Below are 17,899 nucleotides of genomic sequence, written 5' to 3' on the forward strand. Positions count from 1 at the left end.
TTACTATTAAATTCTCTAAAGTTATATTGGGTCTACACTAAACTGGAAAGGATGTACCAAAAATTTCTGTTGTCTTTTGGAAATATAATAAGTTATTGACGATAAACAACAAGAAGTTTTAATCTGAGAGCGAAGGAAACTGTCGTTTTTCGGTCAATTTTTCATAACAGGATACCAGTTAATAATTGATGCACCAGTTTTCCTTAGTCCGAGGTGTTAATTTACGTTTACACCTGGAGCGATCTACTTCCAGTTGGTGTGCGTGTAGACAATAGTGTTTTATTGTTAACGATGAGTAGATCACTGTAGGCTTACATGTTTATGAAATTAGGGCGATCGAGTTTGGGAATGATAACATTTTCGAGTTAAACGAATCAATGTCAAAATTCAAAACCTTTACATATGTCTCTAATATTTGACTTTATCGATGTTTGAGTTCAAACAAATGTAGCCATTCAAAACAACAAAATGTTTATGAAGGCATGAGAGCTTATAAACGTTTGATGAATGACTTAATAGAGAATGATAGGGATGAACAAAACCAAAAAAAATCAAAATGATCTATCGTTTGGCGAATGACCAGTAAAAACATGTAAAAAACATGGCAAAGACATGTGTACACATACGGACACCATCTAAAATTACAATTTTTCTAATTTCCAATTGTTTTAGAATTATTTATCACAATATTGTCCTGATACCTAGTTTTCTATGAAAAAAAATCTAGAAAAAACCTTGACATTTTTTGAGCTGCTCATTTAGTGTGTCTGACTTATCACATGAATGAGCTCACACATGAGGTGTTCAAAAGACTCAAAAATAAAAAATTAACTTTCCGTTTTTGATGATAGAAATTACCGGTAAAAATCCTTGACATCATATTTTTTTAGCTGCTAATTTAGATATCGAGAAAGTGACTCATTAAGGTAAATGTACTTATGCGTATTTTAGTCCCTATACTCATTCAGATGTTGCCAGCGATCACATTCTCATCATTCGGCACAAATCTATTAAGAGTGAAGTACAATTAGACTTATGATTGTGGTTGATAAGAAGAGTTAGACACATCAGCGATTTGTGGAAGAGTAATAAAATAAATCCATTCACATGAGCTCTTGTTGATAGAATGTTTTCTTAAGCTCAAGGCTTTGAAAACCTCAGAGTACGCCAATGTTTATGTTTGGTAGGGGTTTGATAATTACTCTAAGTAAATTACAATCGTGAGGGCTTGAATTTTTGATACCTAATTTAAATCATCACAATAATAATATCGAAAGAAATGTTAGAATAATGGAGTGTTTATCTTAACCGCGCGCATGGTCATTTACCTTGCATTAATGATTTTACATATAAGCTGTCCCAATAAAAAATGAATCATTCCGTCGTTACGATCTTTTCTTTTAGGTCACTCTCAGCTTTTGGTGATAATAGTCCTGAACTTATATACATATTAATTTTTGTCACAGCCTTTATAATTTTGATTGTACTGTCCTGAAGAATTATATCCTCCCAAGTGCAAAGGGGACGCGTCATAAAATCGGTAGATGAAAAAACCCAACCCCGGGAGGGGAAGTGATGTTGTTCGATTAAAAAAAAAATGTCTTGTTCGAAATCCTGGAATTCCACCCTTATTTATCACGATAGCTGGACTATTTCGAACACATCTCCAAGTCTGGATATAAAAGGGGGGTTTCGATGGATTATTCCCCACAATTAAATCCGGATCAATGTTCCGATTGGTCGAGATTTCAATTTGGCGAACAATAAAATGAATATTTCATTTTCCACTTTTTGAACAGTTATTGTCAATGTTTTTCCCCGCTGCGCCACATGTTAGACACACTTTAGTACTCAAAACGTAAACCAAAGCTTCAAGGTTCATAATGCCCACATATTCAATCCAACTGATACAACAATTGCTCCCATTTTAATTTATATTTGAATTACTGCTGGTCTTCGTTTACGACATTCGAATTTTCCAAACTTTGTTATGTTATGGATGTTATGGAGTGTTTAATGCTATCCCTGAGAGTTATTTTAGATATTTTCCCTTCTAGATTTTCAATAATTTGCATGAGCTCTTCATTTTTTTCAAATTTTCCTAATTTACTTCATGATATTGACTACTAGACTCTGCAATGGGCCGACAATGATCGACCATCGATCGAGTCCTGTACTAGTGCCAGTGATCACCCGACACTCGATCGGTCATCGACCGATTGAGCTAATCGCTCTGCTGGTGACCCAGTATCAAGTGGCTACCGATCGATTTGTCAGGTTTGTAGATTTGCTTTCCAATAATGCGCCAAGATGATCAATAGAAGTCTAATTTTGCTTCAATATGACTCACTATAGTCTGATTAAGCTGAAACTTCTCATTAATTTACGAGTTTTCTGATTAAATATAAATACATAGATAAGGACCAATGTTTTGCCATATTTCTGTACATTTTCAAATTGAGATACTTAAAATGATGTTAGGGGGCTTTACAAAAAATTAAATAGAAATTTTGAAAGCATATGACCAATGGAATGAGCAGCAAATGTACCTTCTCTTTCTTCAGAAGCGTAATTGAAGTAAATTGCCAATAGTACATGTAAAAATGGAATGGGGAACACCCACATAACACGGAACCTTCGCTCTAGAGGTGATTCGTCCGATCCAAACGTGGCGATCAATACTAATTTACTGATCGATGCGTGGACAATGCCATAATCTACCTCCTCGAGTCAATAAATGAGACGTATAAAGCTGGAGAAAAAAATCAGAAACTGGGAATCCCAAAAAAATATATGACTGACGAAAATAAATTGCTGATCATTCCTGAAGAATCTGATTTTGTATTGGTTATTCGATTGACCAGAAAAAAATCACCGATCGAAAAGCCACATGAATCTCATTGTTTCGAGGTCGTTGGATTCAAGAACGCCACTACCATTTTAGGTACAAGAAGATTGTGCAATGGTTCACATACGCATAACAAAAACGTTGTCATATGTATTTATAGCCCGGATTGTAATTGTGTTCCAACAAATACCAAGAAATGAAGGAGAAAAAAGTGTTCAAGCCTCCGACCGGTTAGTGAGATCAAAGTGATGTTGGAGAACCAATTAAGGTTCACCTGCCTACATGATCCTGGATGGAGTCACTGTGTAACTGGCTCGAGGATAAAAGCCGACAAATGGAACGTGGGTGGCAGCAGGTCTTCCCCCCTGCAGCAGATAGAATCATGGTCATGCGTGGGTCATCAGTGGGAATTTACCATCAACATATTTGCGTATATTTTCGTTAAGATTTACCAGAACTTTGGCAGTCTCTATTTGCTCTTCGGCAAGTGAAGATCGATAATTTTTGGGTCTAATTGGTAAATGAAAGTTATAAATTTTGGGAGTGTTGGGAACTTCTCTATTTGAGTAAAATTCGTTGATGGAATTTATTGTTTTTTTTGTTTTTTAACAGTGAATTGCAAACATGGGATTATACAGAACGATAATTTTATTGGTGGTGATATCAACGACTGTCGTGTTTGCGGATCGATATCATTATGGGCGAGTACTTTCTACGGGTGAGTAAAGTAGAAAAGAATTTTCATTCTTTAATTACTCCGTTGATGGTGATAAATTTATCCAGTTAATTTTTGTGATAAAATTAATTACCTTGGGAGAATATGTAATGTCACTTGCATAACTCATTGTTGTTTGTTTTCAGCCGGCTGTGCTTCTCACACTTGTGGTCAAAATGCAAAGTGTACAGTAACGGATGGTAGACCCGTCTGTTCGTGTTTGAATCTCCACATGGGTGATCCTCTGGTGCACTGTTTCAAAGTTGAGTGCATAAGTAAGTAGCTACAACCTCAGAAAAATGACAAGATTTCCTTTGTATTATTCTCCTAAAATTCATAGTTACTATAAACCCAATCGAAATTCACCGTACTCTGAATTTTTTTCTCAGGAGAAATTAATTTTGAGTTCCGTCAACAATTTCTAATTAAATTGATTTCAGTCGACGAAGACTGTCCCAATTCCAGATCGTGTGTTGGAAATAAATGCGTCGATCCATGCGCCGGCTTTTGTGGAGCAAACGCCAACTGTGAAGTGAGGAATCACGTTGCCATTTGCTCCTGCGGTCGAGGCTTCACCGGTGATCCATTCACTTCCTGCCGAATTGCAGACCCTTGTCAACCGAGTCCCTGTGGACTAAACACACGCTGCGATGTCGTGAACGAAGTAGCCGTCTGCAAGTGCCTGCCAGGTTACCAAGGCTCACCACTGGCAGGATGTCGTCACGAGTGCGAGAGTGATGCTGAGTGTTCGAACCATCTTGCTTGTTCTGCTAATTTTAGATGTGAAAGTCCATGTAGCAAGTGTGGAGATGGTGCTAATTGTGATGTCATTAATCATCAGCCCAAGTGCTCTTGTCCAGAGGTAAATTAAATTTTTATTTTCCGCGGGGGAAGGTAGTTGAAGAAAAATCCAATTAATTTCGCATGAGAAATTAATTTACAATATTTGTGATTGGAATTTTTAGTCGCCTTATTGACATTTTTTTACGTAGACCTGGCAGGGCAATCCTTTCACTAAATGCTACCCAGAGTGTACATCCCACTCCGAATGTCCCGCTAGCAAGCCAGCCTGTCTCTACCAAAAATGTGAGAATCCTTGCACAGGTGCCTGTGGAATCAACGCCAATTGCGAGCTTCGAGGAATCACTCCAGTCTGCAGTTGTCCACGAGACATGACTGGAAACCCATTCATCAGCTGCCGACCATTCACTCCAGGTAAACTATGTGGCTAGTATTACCCACTAAGGACTGTCCGCCAAATGGAACCTTCGTTCGGACCTTGGAAAACTAAAAACAATTTTTTTCTCATCCAGAGGATCTTTGTCAGCCAAACCCCTGTGGAGAGCACGCAGTATGCACTCCTGGTCATGACAACACGGGAAAAGAACGTCCCGTCTGCACGTGTCCCACCGGGTACACCGGGAACGCTCTCATAAGCTGCCGAAGGGGAGAATGCCAGGCTGACAGTGAATGCCCAGATAATAAGGCATGCATTGACTATTTCTGTCAAAATCCCTGCACCGGCAAGGAGTGTGCCCCCAATGCCAGGTGTGAGGCACGTCGTCACATCGCCGTGTGTACCTGTCTCGATGGAACAAGGGGAGATGCCGTCGTTGGATGCAATCAGATTGTATCGAATTCAAGAAACGGGCGGTTTGGATATGGGAGATACTATTCATAATAGAGAGAAGTGGATTAATTTTATTTCATATTTTGATCCTCTGAGCTTTTCCTCTTGTACTACATCGAAATACGGAAACTAATTCTACTACATTTTTCTTCCTCGCAGGATCGTAGAAAAAAAATAAAAAAGTAAATAAATAAGTGAAAACAAAAATCATAAGTTCATAGGAAACATGTCTCGTCTCCGGAAATTATAAAGCGCTGCAACGCGTGACTCATTAATTATCTTAAGAAAATGATAGAGATAAGTAATTCACGATATCCTCTGATTTTAGAGGACTGTAATGATGACTAATTGGGATGGAAGTCGATATAAACAGAAAGACTATAAGGAACCAATTGTTTGAATTATTACTAGAAGAAACCCTTCGATTGCGGCTGGAACATGTTCATGAAGCCAGGGCCGGCAAAAACTGAAACGTTAAAGGTCAATTAAATCAATTAATCCCATTATTCATGAGATTTATGTTTATGGAAATCTTAATTATATACAATGATCGGCTTTTTTGGAATGTTTACCTGAAGTTGGAGGTTGTTGCTGTTTATTCAAATCAGCAGTGGTAGGAGGTCGGAATGTTGAGACTTCAGATAAGAAGGATTCGGCGGATTCGAGAGCTGGGGGTGGTGAGAAGTTTCTCCAGTTCATTTGATTTGATAGATCTGGGGAATTAAATAATAATGCTTGGATCTTCGTTACATTTATTGTAAAATTAATATTATTGATATTTTGAAAATGAAACTTTACCTGGAGGATCGTCGACATTAGCATCAGTCTCAGCGTCTGAATCGTCAATGCTCGGTGCATAGTGGGTTGGGGAGAATAAAGTCGAGAGCGTAGGAGGGACTTCAGCTATTAGAGGTCTAGTGGTAACAGTGACAGGTCGAGAGATCTTCTCGACAGATTTAATTATTGGGAGCTGACGAGGCTCTATATCACGATTTTGCAATGATTTGTTCTTCTCTTGTTTCTTCACATTATTATCATTAATTTTAGATTTTTTCTCTTCTGGTGCACCTTCTGACTTATCCACTACCTCTTCAGTCTTACGTTGAACGGACTGAGCCTTGAGGAGTGAGGACGATCTGCGGACGAAGTTGTCTTTGGCTTTTGGAGACTCAACAATCACGTGAACTTCGATTGGGGGTTTGACTGGGGAATTTGTTGGTGAAATGGTTGGGGCATTATTATCGCCCTCTTTCTCCAGGGACAACTGACTGTAGGATCTCTCCAGTACTTCAATTTGTCCGATATCTTCCTGGCTCTTCTGATCTTGGGGATTTTGATTGCTGTAAATCATTGAGATGGATCTTATTAGTGGGTTAGGTACTATCACCTCGTTGTCATCCTCTTCAGTGACGTCCATCAGCTGGTCTTCCTCCTCACACATTTTCTCCAGTATGACCGTATTTATTGACTGATTATCTAAGCAAATGCAATCAGGGGTAATAAATCATCACCATAATTTCAAAATCATTATAATTTCTACCTAAGTCAACTGAGTCATCTCGAGTACGAATGGCGGATCTCGTTTGCCGTTCAATAGTTGATTTTGGACAGAATGTGCTCAATACAGACATATCCAACCGCGGTGGTGGCATCATCAGTCGAGCCTTCTGTCTTGCTCTCTCCTTCTCTTCTTTTTGTTTCATCATTCTGTCTTTCTAAGGAACATAACACATATCGATGGAAAAATTAATTCAAAATGGTGATTTAAAAATAATCTGAAAAAATAATAATGATTGATTCTGGTACTTGTATCTTCAGAGTCTTCAATTCCTCCAGAAGTATTGCCTTCTCTTGGTCCATTGCTCTTAATTTTTCTTGCATTTTGGCCCTCTCTTTGGCGATCGTCAGCACTTCCACTAGTTTCACCTGCATTCGTTTCTCGTCAATCTCTCTTTTCTGCTGATTGAGTTTTAGGATCTCCTCTGTCCTCTGAGCCAATACCATCTCCTCGACTTCCAGCAACTGGAGTTTAATTTTTGCCTGACGTCTTTTAGCTGCTAGGGGTACTAATGCTTCGTATTCAGCCTGTGTACAACACAATAAATGGCAAACTTCTTGCTCACGAGGTACTAGAAGATAATTTATGGAATGATCTCGGGAACACTAATTCATATGAATGAAAGAAAAAATTACTCGACGTTTTTCACAGGTCGTTTTATACAGGTGCACAATTTCCTTGAACTGATCATTATCTGCCTTCATTCTTAATGATTTGTCATCGAGCTTTGCTGTTACCAGAGCCAAAGTTGTTGTTAATTGTGCCTCCCGATGAGTCAAACTAAGGTAAAGTTAAAATGAAAATTAAAAATTGATATTTCCTAAGGCGTGAAATATTCCTCGTTGCCAGCCTTACGTTTCTAGCGTGGGCTTCAGGAGAGCTATCCTTAGTTTCTTAGCTTCAATCGTCGCCTTCAGGATTTTCCTTTCGTCTTTGCCCTTTTCGATACTCTGTTTAATTTTCATGACTGTGACGATGCCATCTTAGAGAAAAATCGAACCGAGATGAAAGTTATTGATATGACAAAAGATATATGAGAAAATATAATGGAATATATGAATTTTGATGACCCTCACCTGCAACAATTTTCTCTTTCCTCGCGATTTCACTACACATCGTAGCGACAAAATTATTCATGAATTGTGAATCATTGAGGCATTCCTCGGGAATCTCGTAGAGACTCATTGCTGATTTATTGATAAGTTTGATAGACGAATAAAAATATCTGTCAGGGAACCACACCTTCGATGTAGCTCTGTCCACTGACAACTGAATAGAACAAAGGAACCGCCCCATTCTTATGAGACAAAGGGTTTTTTTATTTGGTTCGATTTTTTTCGAAAAGGGAATAGCATCGAGATTCGAATATACAATGTGGTTGATTCTTTATAATCGATCACTGGATCATGAATAATTCTTGCGAAAGAAATTTCCCTGAATGTAGGTCAGTGGAATAAATATAGATATTGTTGCTCATTTTATGCATTTTGTTATTAATTAAAATATTCATAATATATACATTCAGTACGCATAGTAAGAAGATACAGAACTGCAAGATACACAAAGCGATGTCAGTACTTTGTTCAGACGTCCAGAGGAAACGGTGAGAAGAAAATCACGAATTCACAAGTTAAAATATTTAATTCCAATGATTATCTTCAAACACTGAGGAGATGCACCATTTAACAATTTGTTCAACCTATTTCGTACCAAACATTTGGCAAATGCAATTTGACAAAACAACTTTTACCTTCTGCAAACAAAAAAACCCATATTTTTTTTTCTCAGTCCATTCGTTTGGAGAATTGTCCAAAACAATGCGCGATTACCACTCATCCACTGAATTGCACTTGACAATAATACACCGTCCCAAAGTGCCTTAAGTGTTAACAAAATATGAAATTCCAAATCTACTCTATAAATACTGACGAACAAAAAAAAAACAAAAATCAATATCGCCAATAGAACGATGAAGATCCCTTGGAAAAAGGCGTTCCATACATGAAATTTAATTGACAAAAAACGGGAATGAAAATATATTGTACACACAGCATTTTTTTAAAACAAGATATTCTGCGCTCGGAAATTTGAACATCTTCTTTCGCGTTAGGAAACACGTATTTATCAAAAAACTTTGTAGTACTCATTGTAAGATGTTCTGTTAAATGTCTTCATGCATCATCTCGCTCACTAAAAATGATCGCTGATCATGAATTGAACAGAAAACATCACCATCAGCGATGAGGCTGATGCTTATTGGCCACTGAAATCAAGTCCCAAATTATTTTTAATTTAACGCCATCAAAAATTGCGATAATTTTTGCGGCTTGTTTCGAGGAAAATACATGTTACTCTGTAATGCTATCAAATTTATAATATCTTAATTCCTCGATATCTTTGATGATTCTTTTCCACCAGCAACGTGTTCCAAATCAAGGCCGTCATACTCAAGAGCCCCCGCATTGTCGTAATATGCGTAATCATAATCATTCTTCTTGGACGATTTGTTCTGCGATGTTGTGGCATCCGTGAACTTGGCAGTGGTGGAGAATGGTCTAGCTGAGCTGTTGTACGTTACCGATCTCGAGGTTGTTGCTTGTACATCCCTATGATTATTACCATTAAAACTGCTGGGATTGTATGTTGTGGGTGAGCCATTTCGTCTGTAAAACAAGCGGAAATGAAAGGTAAACTATACGACCATGACTATGAGAATATATTTCTTGTTCCCATTGTTCCATTGAATAATAAATTTGGGTGCCATCCTTGAATCAAATGATACCAAAAGGTTAAACTTTCACATAAATCCCGAGTCATAAAAATTCCAATAAAAATTTTTCTTAAAAACTTCTCACCTCGACGTTGGCGTAGTAGTTTTCACTGTCTCAGCCAATAAATTTATACTGGATGGACTGAATCCAATCCCCGCTGAAGATTTTCCAAACTCATAGTTAGCTGTGCTCGCCTCGAAGTACTTCGCCGTACTCTCATAGTTATTGTACTGGGTGACTTTCTTTGCGGTTTTGGTCACATCGAAAAATGGTACAGGCTTGTACTGTTTATCGGGAAACTGCCCATTAGCATCCTGAGAATTGTACCTGTCTTCTCCCTTACCATTGGCCTCATTCGTCTTCTTCGCGATGGGAGCATAAGTGGTTGGCACATAATTATCTGTTGCGAAGCTCTGATAGAACTTATTGCTTGTAGTCTGTGCATTCTGCTTGGTCACACCACTTGTCCTTCCAGTGAACTGATTATTTGCGTTGTAGGCATCATAAAAAGTGCTAGCAGCAGTGGTGCTAGGGAAGGCAGTAGTAGACCGCTGAATATTGTTGTAATTTCTTTGCTGGAATCCTGTGAAGTCAGTCTGTTGATAGTTCGTGCTTGGGGCAGTTGTCGTTGGTTGAACTCGTGAAGGCTGATTGTGCTGCGATCTCTGATTGTTATTATTACTGTATTGTCCATTGGCCGCACTATAGTTGTCCTGATAATTCTGATTGTAAGTCGTTGGTCTCGGTGAAGTTCCCTGCTGGTAGTTTTGGCTGAAGGTGAATGGCTTCGCAGTTGATACTGCCGGATACTTCGTATTCTGTTTGTTGTAATTGTTGTTCTGTTGTATCGCCTTAGCTGTTGTGCTAGCTGTTTGATGGGTATTATACTGTTGAGTTGTTGGAGGTCTGGCGCTGGATGGTGCCGGGTATTTCTGAATGTTCTGGTGCTGATTACGTTGGTTGTTGTTGTAGTCCGTTGGTCGGATTGTTGTGATCGGTTCGTAAGTCGTTCTCTGGTTGTTGTAGCTGGTGCTGTAGTCCGGTGTTGGTCGGGTTGTTGTTGTGCTGTCGTATGACGTTCTGTGATTATGATAGTAGTTTCTATTATTATTGTTGTTGTTGTTGTTGTAAGTATTGTAATTTGCAGTTGACGACGGCAATGCTGTGCTCGACGGTACTTCATTGTTGGTTTTGCTCTGTTGTTTTCGGGCGACTTTTCTCACTCCAGACTTCTTCTTGGGCTCGACAACGGGTTCGCTCTGGTACGTCTTCTCGCTGTCGTAGTCCTCGTCCTTGACATTGTTACGACTGCTGTAAAAATTACTGCTGCTACTGCCACGCAAGAATTCCCGATTATTGGAGTTCGATTGTGGGGTGTAAGTCGGAGTGACGCGATTCAGACTGTTGGCAGCGGAGCGCACGGGGTCGTTGGACTCACTTCGTTGAAGATGATCCACGGGCTCACTATCACTGCGTAGGGAATCATAGTGGGCTGACTCTAGACCTGAACCCAGGCGGTAGAGGTCGAAATTGTCGGAGGCGTAGTAGAGGGTCGCAGCCTCGCAATCGACGTCGTACCAATCTGCACAGGTTTGCGATTCCTGGTCGAAGGCAGTGTCGTTTGGACACACGAATCTGGGAGATTGAATATAAATTATTGGAATAAATATTCAAGGTGGAGTGCAGATGAGTGAAACTGATGGCATATTACTTTATGTAACTTCACTCATTGAGTCTAGTTGCTGGACGTGAAATACCCTCTTCAGGAATGAAAATTATTGATCACTTACTTATAATCCTGCACAACTCCGGCGACGGAAACACATACGTGGAACAACTGACAGTCTGTCTCTGGATCGGCGTAGTAGCTACCCACGATCTTATTGCGACAGGTAAACGAGGTTTCCGGCATAAATTGCTGGGAGTATCTTGGAGCTGGTCGTTGGAGACCCAATACACAGCTCCACAGTATCGCAGCTGTGGAAAACAATGCAATTACACAATTAAGATACTTCATTATTCCTTATCCGCCATTCTTTTCATTAAAAAATTCCAACTCCCTCTCCGATGTTTTTTATTGTTTGCATTTAAATGAGGAAATTTCGAAATTTTTGTGTTTCATTTTACAAACTGTAATGAATATCAGAGCGGACTAATTACAATTACTTCTCCCATTCAACGCCCATAATTGGAACGATTAAATCATTCAATTGACTGAGAAAAGTGAAAAATCGGTCGAGAACAGATATGAGAACCGCGATTGTAATTGTCTCTATTTTTCGATTATGGTACCCTGTGAGAATAGACATATAATATACAGATACAAAATATTTCTTCTTACTGAAGCTACATTCGCATAATGAGAAATCTATTAGGTCAATCGTCCTGCGTGGACTGCCTCATATTACCAAAATAAAAAAAAACATAATTTGTTTCTCTTATCTCTAGTTCCAGTTACCTATCGCCTATTGTGACCTTAAGACACCATCCACAAAGCACACTTTTTAATTAATTAGTTATAAATGAATTTAGTTCGATAAAATCATGCATATATTAATTTTGATTGTTCTTCTATTATAAAAACTTTCGAAAGTTCATATTTTCAACTGTCTCATTAGATTTTTTGTGGTCGATTGGAAGAATGGGATTTAATGAATACCCATATTCAACCAATTTCAGGCAGTTAAGGAGTAAATCACTATCATTTAATGAAATTACGAACACGAATTGGTATCATCATATCGTCATTTTATAAATGCAACGATGAAGAGGAAAACAGCAATTACGTTCTGTGGCAATGCCCGCGTTATGATAATTGCGAACAAATCATCTCTCGAAAGCTTATAAACAAATTTTTTTTCCAAATTAGACTAAATAATGATGGCCTTTTTTTTATTTATACTGAGATGATTTATACTGAAATCGCAATAAAAAAACTTATCGATCTTATCATACCACTTCACTGTCAATCTGATCTCGCAACAATCGAAATTTCATCAAGTATTCCCACTTCACAAAATAAATAAATAATAGCAGAACTAACCGAGTGCAAATGGGATTAAATTCCTGAGTGACATCTCTGCTTTATGAAAGAACCTCAATGTGTAAATTAAATAAAAAAAAAAATCACAATAAATAAGACTCCTAAAAATCGTATTCCTCGTGATAATCTTAAGTGGTACTGTCTGAATTCACTTCGGGGATGCGACTGCGGGAGTGCCGGTGAATGTCTTAACAAAGAAGAGAGTTGAGGCCCTCGGATCCTCACCTGGGAATGGGATGAGTAAGTGCAGGTGGTGGGGATCAATTGGATGGAGAACGTACGATCGCTGGAGATATGTACGTAACTTGACGTTACGTCATATTCTTGAGGACCTTATACGAGACGTATAGAACGACCGAAGAAGAGTGAGAGTTGATGAGGGAGTAAGAGGGACTCTGGACAAGCGAGAGGAAAGGTAATGGGATATCTTCTGGCTTGACGACATAAGAATCACTCCAATGTTTTTCCAGCAACTAGAGAGAAACAAAATTGAGATTTCTGGTTTATCAACGGACTTTCTATTTCGATTGGAATGACGATGATGTTCATACATTTCTGGACACCGCATAGTCATATAGGCACGCGAAACCTAAGCTGATGTCTGCAAAGTTCACCAATAAAAAAAAAGTTGCCCTGAAAATTCACGCTCATAAACAATAAATAATTCAATTTGCCACACAGTCAGCGGGACTATTATAAACGATTGTGACTTGGCATGAAAATCGCAAATGTAGCACGATTTGTCCATGGAATTCCACCGTAAAGGTCAAACACCACTTGGGGATGGTACCGCACGGAATAAGCCAACCATTGAAAGGTCCGGTCTTCTGTATTTCATTGACAGCGAAGTAACACCAATTGCAGATACTGGTGTGCCATACCCACACATAAAAAGCCCGCGGTGATCATCGGAGAAAGTAATGGAAAGGTCAGAGATCGGGTACGAGACGTTTTTTCGGTGTGTCCTTTTAGCCCTCTCCAACTCATACACACACAGTTTTACTGGATAACTGATATAGAGAGGTATCTTAGTCACGAACTCTATTAACCTGCGAGTCATTCACTTTCTTCAATCACATTTACAATAGAGCGCAAATTGTCCATAAATATCTATTATCATTTACGCATTGATGCAGCGTGAGTTGATGCACCTTGGAAATTATTTGGAGATCCCGGATGATTGTTTTAACAGTGGTAGGGACTAGGACTTTTGCAGAAGGAAATATTTTTCAAGTGTTCCAGTGAAGGGAGAAAATTTATTAATGACAGGAGAGAATTTTTGTCCCTATGAGACGAGGCCTCAAAAAGTCGAATAAAGCGATTTAAAAAATTAAGTACCAGATATTGCGCCACAGTGTATCCTACTAAAATCGTGGAATTCTATGTTACGAAATTTCCCATTGGCAGGGGTATTAATAGGCTTTCCAAATGCGGACTAACGCAGTCATTAATTTGTCATAATGATCGTTAATCTGTGATTTCTTATAATTCAGAATTTATTTCCCTGCTTGAATCGTAAATTATGAAAGGATATTCCAGTCGAAGAATTGCTCATTACATCTCTACCCGGAAGTTGATCGATTCCCATCGATTTGGAAAATTTCTTACGGATAGATTCGATAAGGACTTAAAAAATTAGATCACGAAACGCACTGGGGCAGTTTGTCATATGCTCATTCATAATCTGGAAACCGAATGCATCGATGTATCATCCAATCATGGAAATCAGGTACAATGGAGACTGATGCGCTGGTATCGTCCTTCAAAAAGTAAACTGCAAAAAAAAATTCAGTTGTGACTTTTAATGAGAGCCGATCGTGGATATCCATTAGCCTGACTATTTTCAAATGCGAGAGAAGGATTACCGGCTACGAGGGAAGCTGGTGATGGAAAAGAGTGACTGAATCATTGAATCGTTGCTTGGATTGGTGGAGTATGGCCTGGGACTTTTGCTTTCACTTTCTCACGTGGATGAGGCAGTTCGAGGCCTTTTTGTTACTCGAGGAGCGTCTTCGCGATGGTTCGAGGCCTCGGGATCGCTCTGAGCGATAACTGCGATTGTCTCTGTGTCGCGATCTATCGCTATATTCACACATGGTAGTATTATAACTGTACTAGTAACCGAACGAGTAATGCAAACGGCAGATGCATGCCGACTGGAATGTAATGAACTAGACGAAACGGTGAATTATGGATCGATGGAGAACCGGTATCGGGAGAACATTATGTGGCGCCCATTAGCGGTCCATCATTTAGGTAGGTAATATGGGTATATCCGCTGAAATGAACGCAGAATATCGTTCATTAAATAACTAAGGAGAGAGCGGTGCAATATTTCATGGATTGACGGTATTCGATTACTGAAGATCGCGAGCATACGGTGAACCATGAATTTCGCAAGAGATCGGATTATACTTATTGGGGGCTATCGGGGTAATTGGGTAAAGCGGAGGGACTTGATTGAGTTGGAATTCCCTGGGGCCTAATGAATTGTTAAAAGGTTGACTGCTGTTGCTCGTCTTCAAAATATGTACTAATTATTCAATAAATGTAAATTAGATTACATCCTTACTGTATCGTGATGAGTTTTATGATGATTCCTTTCAAATATTTGATGACCTGTCATAGAAAAAATTGTGAGAGGCTTTCAGGTGTCCCTGGTCGATTTTCTTCATTCTGTGATATGTTGTTCTCGATGAAAAATGCTTGACGAAGTATTTTTCATACGTCCCCATTCGGCCAATTCGAAATCCCTCCGATGAGATTAACTTTTATTACACCCAACTAATGACAGCATACTTTCTTGTTCTTCACGGGAAATTTTTTCAACTTTTTATGATTTCATCAAACGAATTGACGTTTACAGCACTCTCATCCCATAATAATTAATGAACAAAAATTTAACATTCACTATAAAAATTTCAAATCATCTGTAAAATTACATAATTAACGGAATGAAAGAAAATAATCACCTGTAATTAACAGAACATTTAATTTCTCTTTGACGATCTGTAGAAAAATCATCAACACTCGTGGCTTACCCCCTTCGTAGAATCGATATATGTATCTCACGTATTTTAATCTGGATGAGCGCAAATCACCGTTGATCCACGTGCTACCACAAATATCAAGAGAAATACGTACATATACAGAAACCTGTTTAACAAGTCGAGCGTATCCGTTAAATTTATCGTCATCGGTTCGCGATGCAGGAGGCGTATGAAAAAGCGAAATTGTTTTCCTCCTTCGTCCTCTTCGCATTTTTTCCTCTTTCCAACGTTTGAAAAATATAAACACGTTCGTTATGCTTGGTATGACTTTCACTCGGTGTCGCGGCTAGTCTTGCGAGAGGTATCTTCTTGCAGGTGTGCTCGACTCGTTATATGCTAGAACATTTCATTCTCATCTTTTGTTACGAATACACTTGAAAATTATATTTACGTAAATAAGAGGGAAGTACAGAGGTCGAAGTAGAGAAAATTACAATAATTGAAAGGGAAAAATATTGTCTTTGTTGCGGGCTGAATGATATGAGGAAATAAGGTGTGAATTTTCAGTTAGAAATTTACTAATCAATGCGACTTTTATATAATCGCATTCGAATGCTTCTCCTACACAGCAAAATGTGCGTAACCACAAGAGAAATAAAATCATCTTTGAAATTAAAGTAATTAAATGAGAAATTTTGTTAATTAAGCTTATGCAAGTTACTCAAATGATCTACATTGCCATAATTCAGGTGGCATCTTATGGCCTTAATGAGCATTAATATTGTAACGAGTCAACCAAATTTCTACTACAACAAAATTTTTTTCGCTCAGGGCCTTTGCTGGAATTTCTGCCTTCATTTGAATGACCTTTAAATTAAATAATTCCAATCACTGGTCTTTTGTTAACCACTCAGAGTGAGCCCGTTTCTATTTAGACTATGTAGATGGGTTTTAGTTTTTGTTCTATACATTTTGATTCAAATGATTGTTGGGAAGTCATTCTGAAGTATTTCCCATCGAATATTTTTTTAATGAGAGATATTCGAAAGGATATTCTAAACGTATGCACATTTGAACTTCCGAATACTTGGGACTCTCACGAATATTTCAGAGTACATAGGTCACGATGTTTCACTAATGACCTTTTGAAATGGGTTACTTACATCAGAGATATAAAAATAGCGCATCATACGAGTAGGAAGAAAATAATGAATACATTACATGTATCACTATACTGTCTATCGTATATTTATTACAATAATTCCTTCCCATGTCCCTCTCTAATGATTAAGTGCGACTTTCTGTTTCCTTGGAGAGGCTGCGAATGAAATATTCTGTTATGGAAGATGCGAGAAACATATCGATGTTTCGTAAAGAAGTTGATAACATCGAAATACCTTGACTCCTGAACGAGAGGCGATTAGGACAGTCTCGCTCCTAATACAAATATTGTTTATCCCATTTCGGTGATGATGCATACAGCTTTGAGAGTTAGACATTCTTCACCGAATCCCAGTCATCACCGGCGAAGTGTTGAAGGTGATGCTGAAAATCATTAATCCGAGCCCGTTGATAGTGGGCTAGACGTCTAATGTTGCCTTGTCTCTCACCGATGAAATAGAATAGAAATGGCCTGAGTTAGTCGGCCCGATGAGCTCGATACTGCCATCGGAGAGAATCAGCATGTGGTTTACTTTCACGTATCCTGCTGGTAGTGCAACGTCGTGAAGCCCATCGGCGATGGTCGTGCGCGGGTGATGATTGATGATCGGTTATCGAATGCCGCTAGTCGAGAGTCGATTGTCCAGAATCCCCGGCAATAGTCTAGGCCCGATGGTTGATAGTGGGTAATCGCTGGCTGTGAGTTGTCAGGAAAAATTCTTATCGCATGTGGGACAAGACCGAATGCGCGTCCTATTTGAATTTTTCGTCATAATTTCTCTGAAATGATTATGTGTTTCACGCCGAAAAAACTGTATTCCCTCATCAGTAGGCGACAAAAGTAGGAAGTGAACCACAATTGCTTGTCACCTCATCACCACCTGCTCTTAAATATTCCTCATCATTAGATTTTTCCTCACCATAACACCATCATGAGTCCCATCATTGTTACCACTAATTAGTCACGCACCGATTTCCTCGTCCTGGAGCGCTGAAGAGACAAAATAATCCCACGAGCAGTTGCGCATTCACAATAATATAATTTTCAGGTGTAACGTGTTATGTTTTATTTCTATTCAATTGGAAACACAAAACAAAATTCATGAATATACTTCCCTGTGTTTTAGGTCAGCATGAAAAGTAATTTACATCACATGGTTCAGAAAATATTTCCTGATGAATG

General features: G+C 38.7%; 3 protein-coding genes across 4 annotated transcripts; 1 reads left to right on the forward strand and 2 right to left on the reverse strand.

The window, feature by feature from the left end:
* The first annotated feature begins 3,090 nt into the window (after window positions 1–3,090).
* On the forward strand, window positions 3,091–5,581 carry LOC135168775 (neurogenic locus notch homolog protein 1). Its single transcript, XM_064133292.1, has 6 exons — window positions 3,091–3,365; window positions 3,461–3,566; window positions 3,710–3,838; window positions 4,004–4,425; window positions 4,556–4,778; window positions 4,877–5,581. Exons 2-6 carry the CDS (start codon window positions 3,473–3,475, stop codon window positions 5,242–5,244), a joined length of 1,236 nt encoding a protein of 411 aa, XP_063989362.1. The 5' UTR covers window positions 3,091–3,365; window positions 3,461–3,472; the 3' UTR covers window positions 5,245–5,581.
* On the reverse strand, window positions 5,526–7,948 carry LOC135168764 (uncharacterized). The gene is made up of 8 exons (XM_064133270.1): window positions 7,828–7,948; window positions 7,607–7,733; window positions 7,387–7,531; window positions 7,000–7,278; window positions 6,734–6,908; window positions 5,992–6,669; window positions 5,766–5,906; window positions 5,526–5,659 (listed from the first exon to the last, which is right to left on the reverse strand). Exons 1-8 carry the CDS (start codon window positions 7,934–7,936, stop codon window positions 5,601–5,603), a joined length of 1,713 nt encoding a protein of 570 aa, XP_063989340.1. The 5' UTR covers window positions 7,937–7,948; the 3' UTR covers window positions 5,526–5,600.
* A 269-nt stretch (window positions 7,949–8,217) lies between these two features.
* Window positions 8,218–12,764, reverse strand: LOC135168759 (GATA zinc finger domain-containing protein 14). Of its 2 annotated transcripts, XM_064133262.1 has the most exons (4): window positions 12,566–12,764; window positions 11,313–11,499; window positions 9,607–11,157; window positions 8,218–9,414 (listed from the first exon to the last, which is right to left on the reverse strand). In XM_064133262.1, the coding sequence occupies exons 1-4, from the start codon at window positions 12,597–12,599 to the stop codon at window positions 9,132–9,134; spliced, it is 2,055 nt and encodes a 684-aa protein (XP_063989332.1). In that variant the 5' UTR covers window positions 12,600–12,764; the 3' UTR covers window positions 8,218–9,131. The 2 variants fall into 2 exon arrangements, with proteins under 2 accessions (XP_063989332.1, XP_063989331.1); XM_064133261.1 differs by lacking the exon at window positions 12,566–12,764 and having other exon boundaries at window positions 11,313–11,554.
* Between the last annotated feature and the right edge of the window lie 5,135 nt (window positions 12,765–17,899).

The sequence above is a fragment of the Diachasmimorpha longicaudata genome, chromosome 13, assembly GCF_034640455.1.
Source record: "Diachasmimorpha longicaudata isolate KC_UGA_2023 chromosome 13, iyDiaLong2, whole genome shotgun sequence".
Taxonomy (NCBI): domain Eukaryota; kingdom Metazoa; phylum Arthropoda; class Insecta; order Hymenoptera; family Braconidae; genus Diachasmimorpha; species Diachasmimorpha longicaudata.

What these genes read in the sequence shown, in the direction of transcription:
- LOC135168775 (XM_064133292.1), top strand. Translation starts at nt 3,473, where the DNA reads ATGGGATTATACAGAACGATAATTTTATTGGTGGTGATATCAACGACT. An exon ending in TGGGCGAGTACTTTCTACGG is followed by an intron (nt 3,567 to 3,709) that starts GTGAGTAAAGTA and finishes GTTTGTTTTCAG; the next exon opens with CCGGCTGTGCTTCTCACACT. An exon ending in CCAAGTGCTCTTGTCCAGAG is followed by an intron (nt 4,426 to 4,555) that starts GTAAATTAAATT and finishes TTTTTTACGTAG; the next exon opens with ACCTGGCAGGGCAATCCTTT.
- LOC135168764 (XM_064133270.1), bottom strand. Translation starts at nt 7,936, where the DNA reads ATGAGTCTCTACGAGATTCCCGAGGAATGCCTCAATGATTCACAATTC. An exon ending in GAAAGAGAAAATTGTTGCAG is followed by an intron (nt 7,734 to 7,827) that starts GTGAGGGTCATC and finishes TTTTTCTCTAAG; the next exon opens with ATGGCATCGTCACAGTCATG. An exon ending in GCAACAACCTCCAACTTCAG is followed by an intron (nt 5,660 to 5,765) that starts GTAAACATTCCA and finishes TTAACGTTTCAG; the next exon opens with TTTTTGCCGGCCCTGGCTTC.
- LOC135168759 (XM_064133261.1), bottom strand. Translation starts at nt 11,539, where the DNA reads ATGAAGTATCTTAATTGTGTAATTGCATTGTTTTCCACAGCTGCGATA. An exon ending in GGAGTTGTGCAGGATTATAA is followed by an intron (nt 11,158 to 11,312) that starts GTAAGTGATCAA and finishes TCAATCTCCCAG; the next exon opens with ATTCGTGTGTCCAAACGACA. An exon ending in ACTACTACGCCAACGTCGAG is followed by an intron (nt 9,415 to 9,606) that starts GTGAGAAGTTTT and finishes CTTGTTTTACAG; the next exon opens with ACGAAATGGCTCACCCACAA.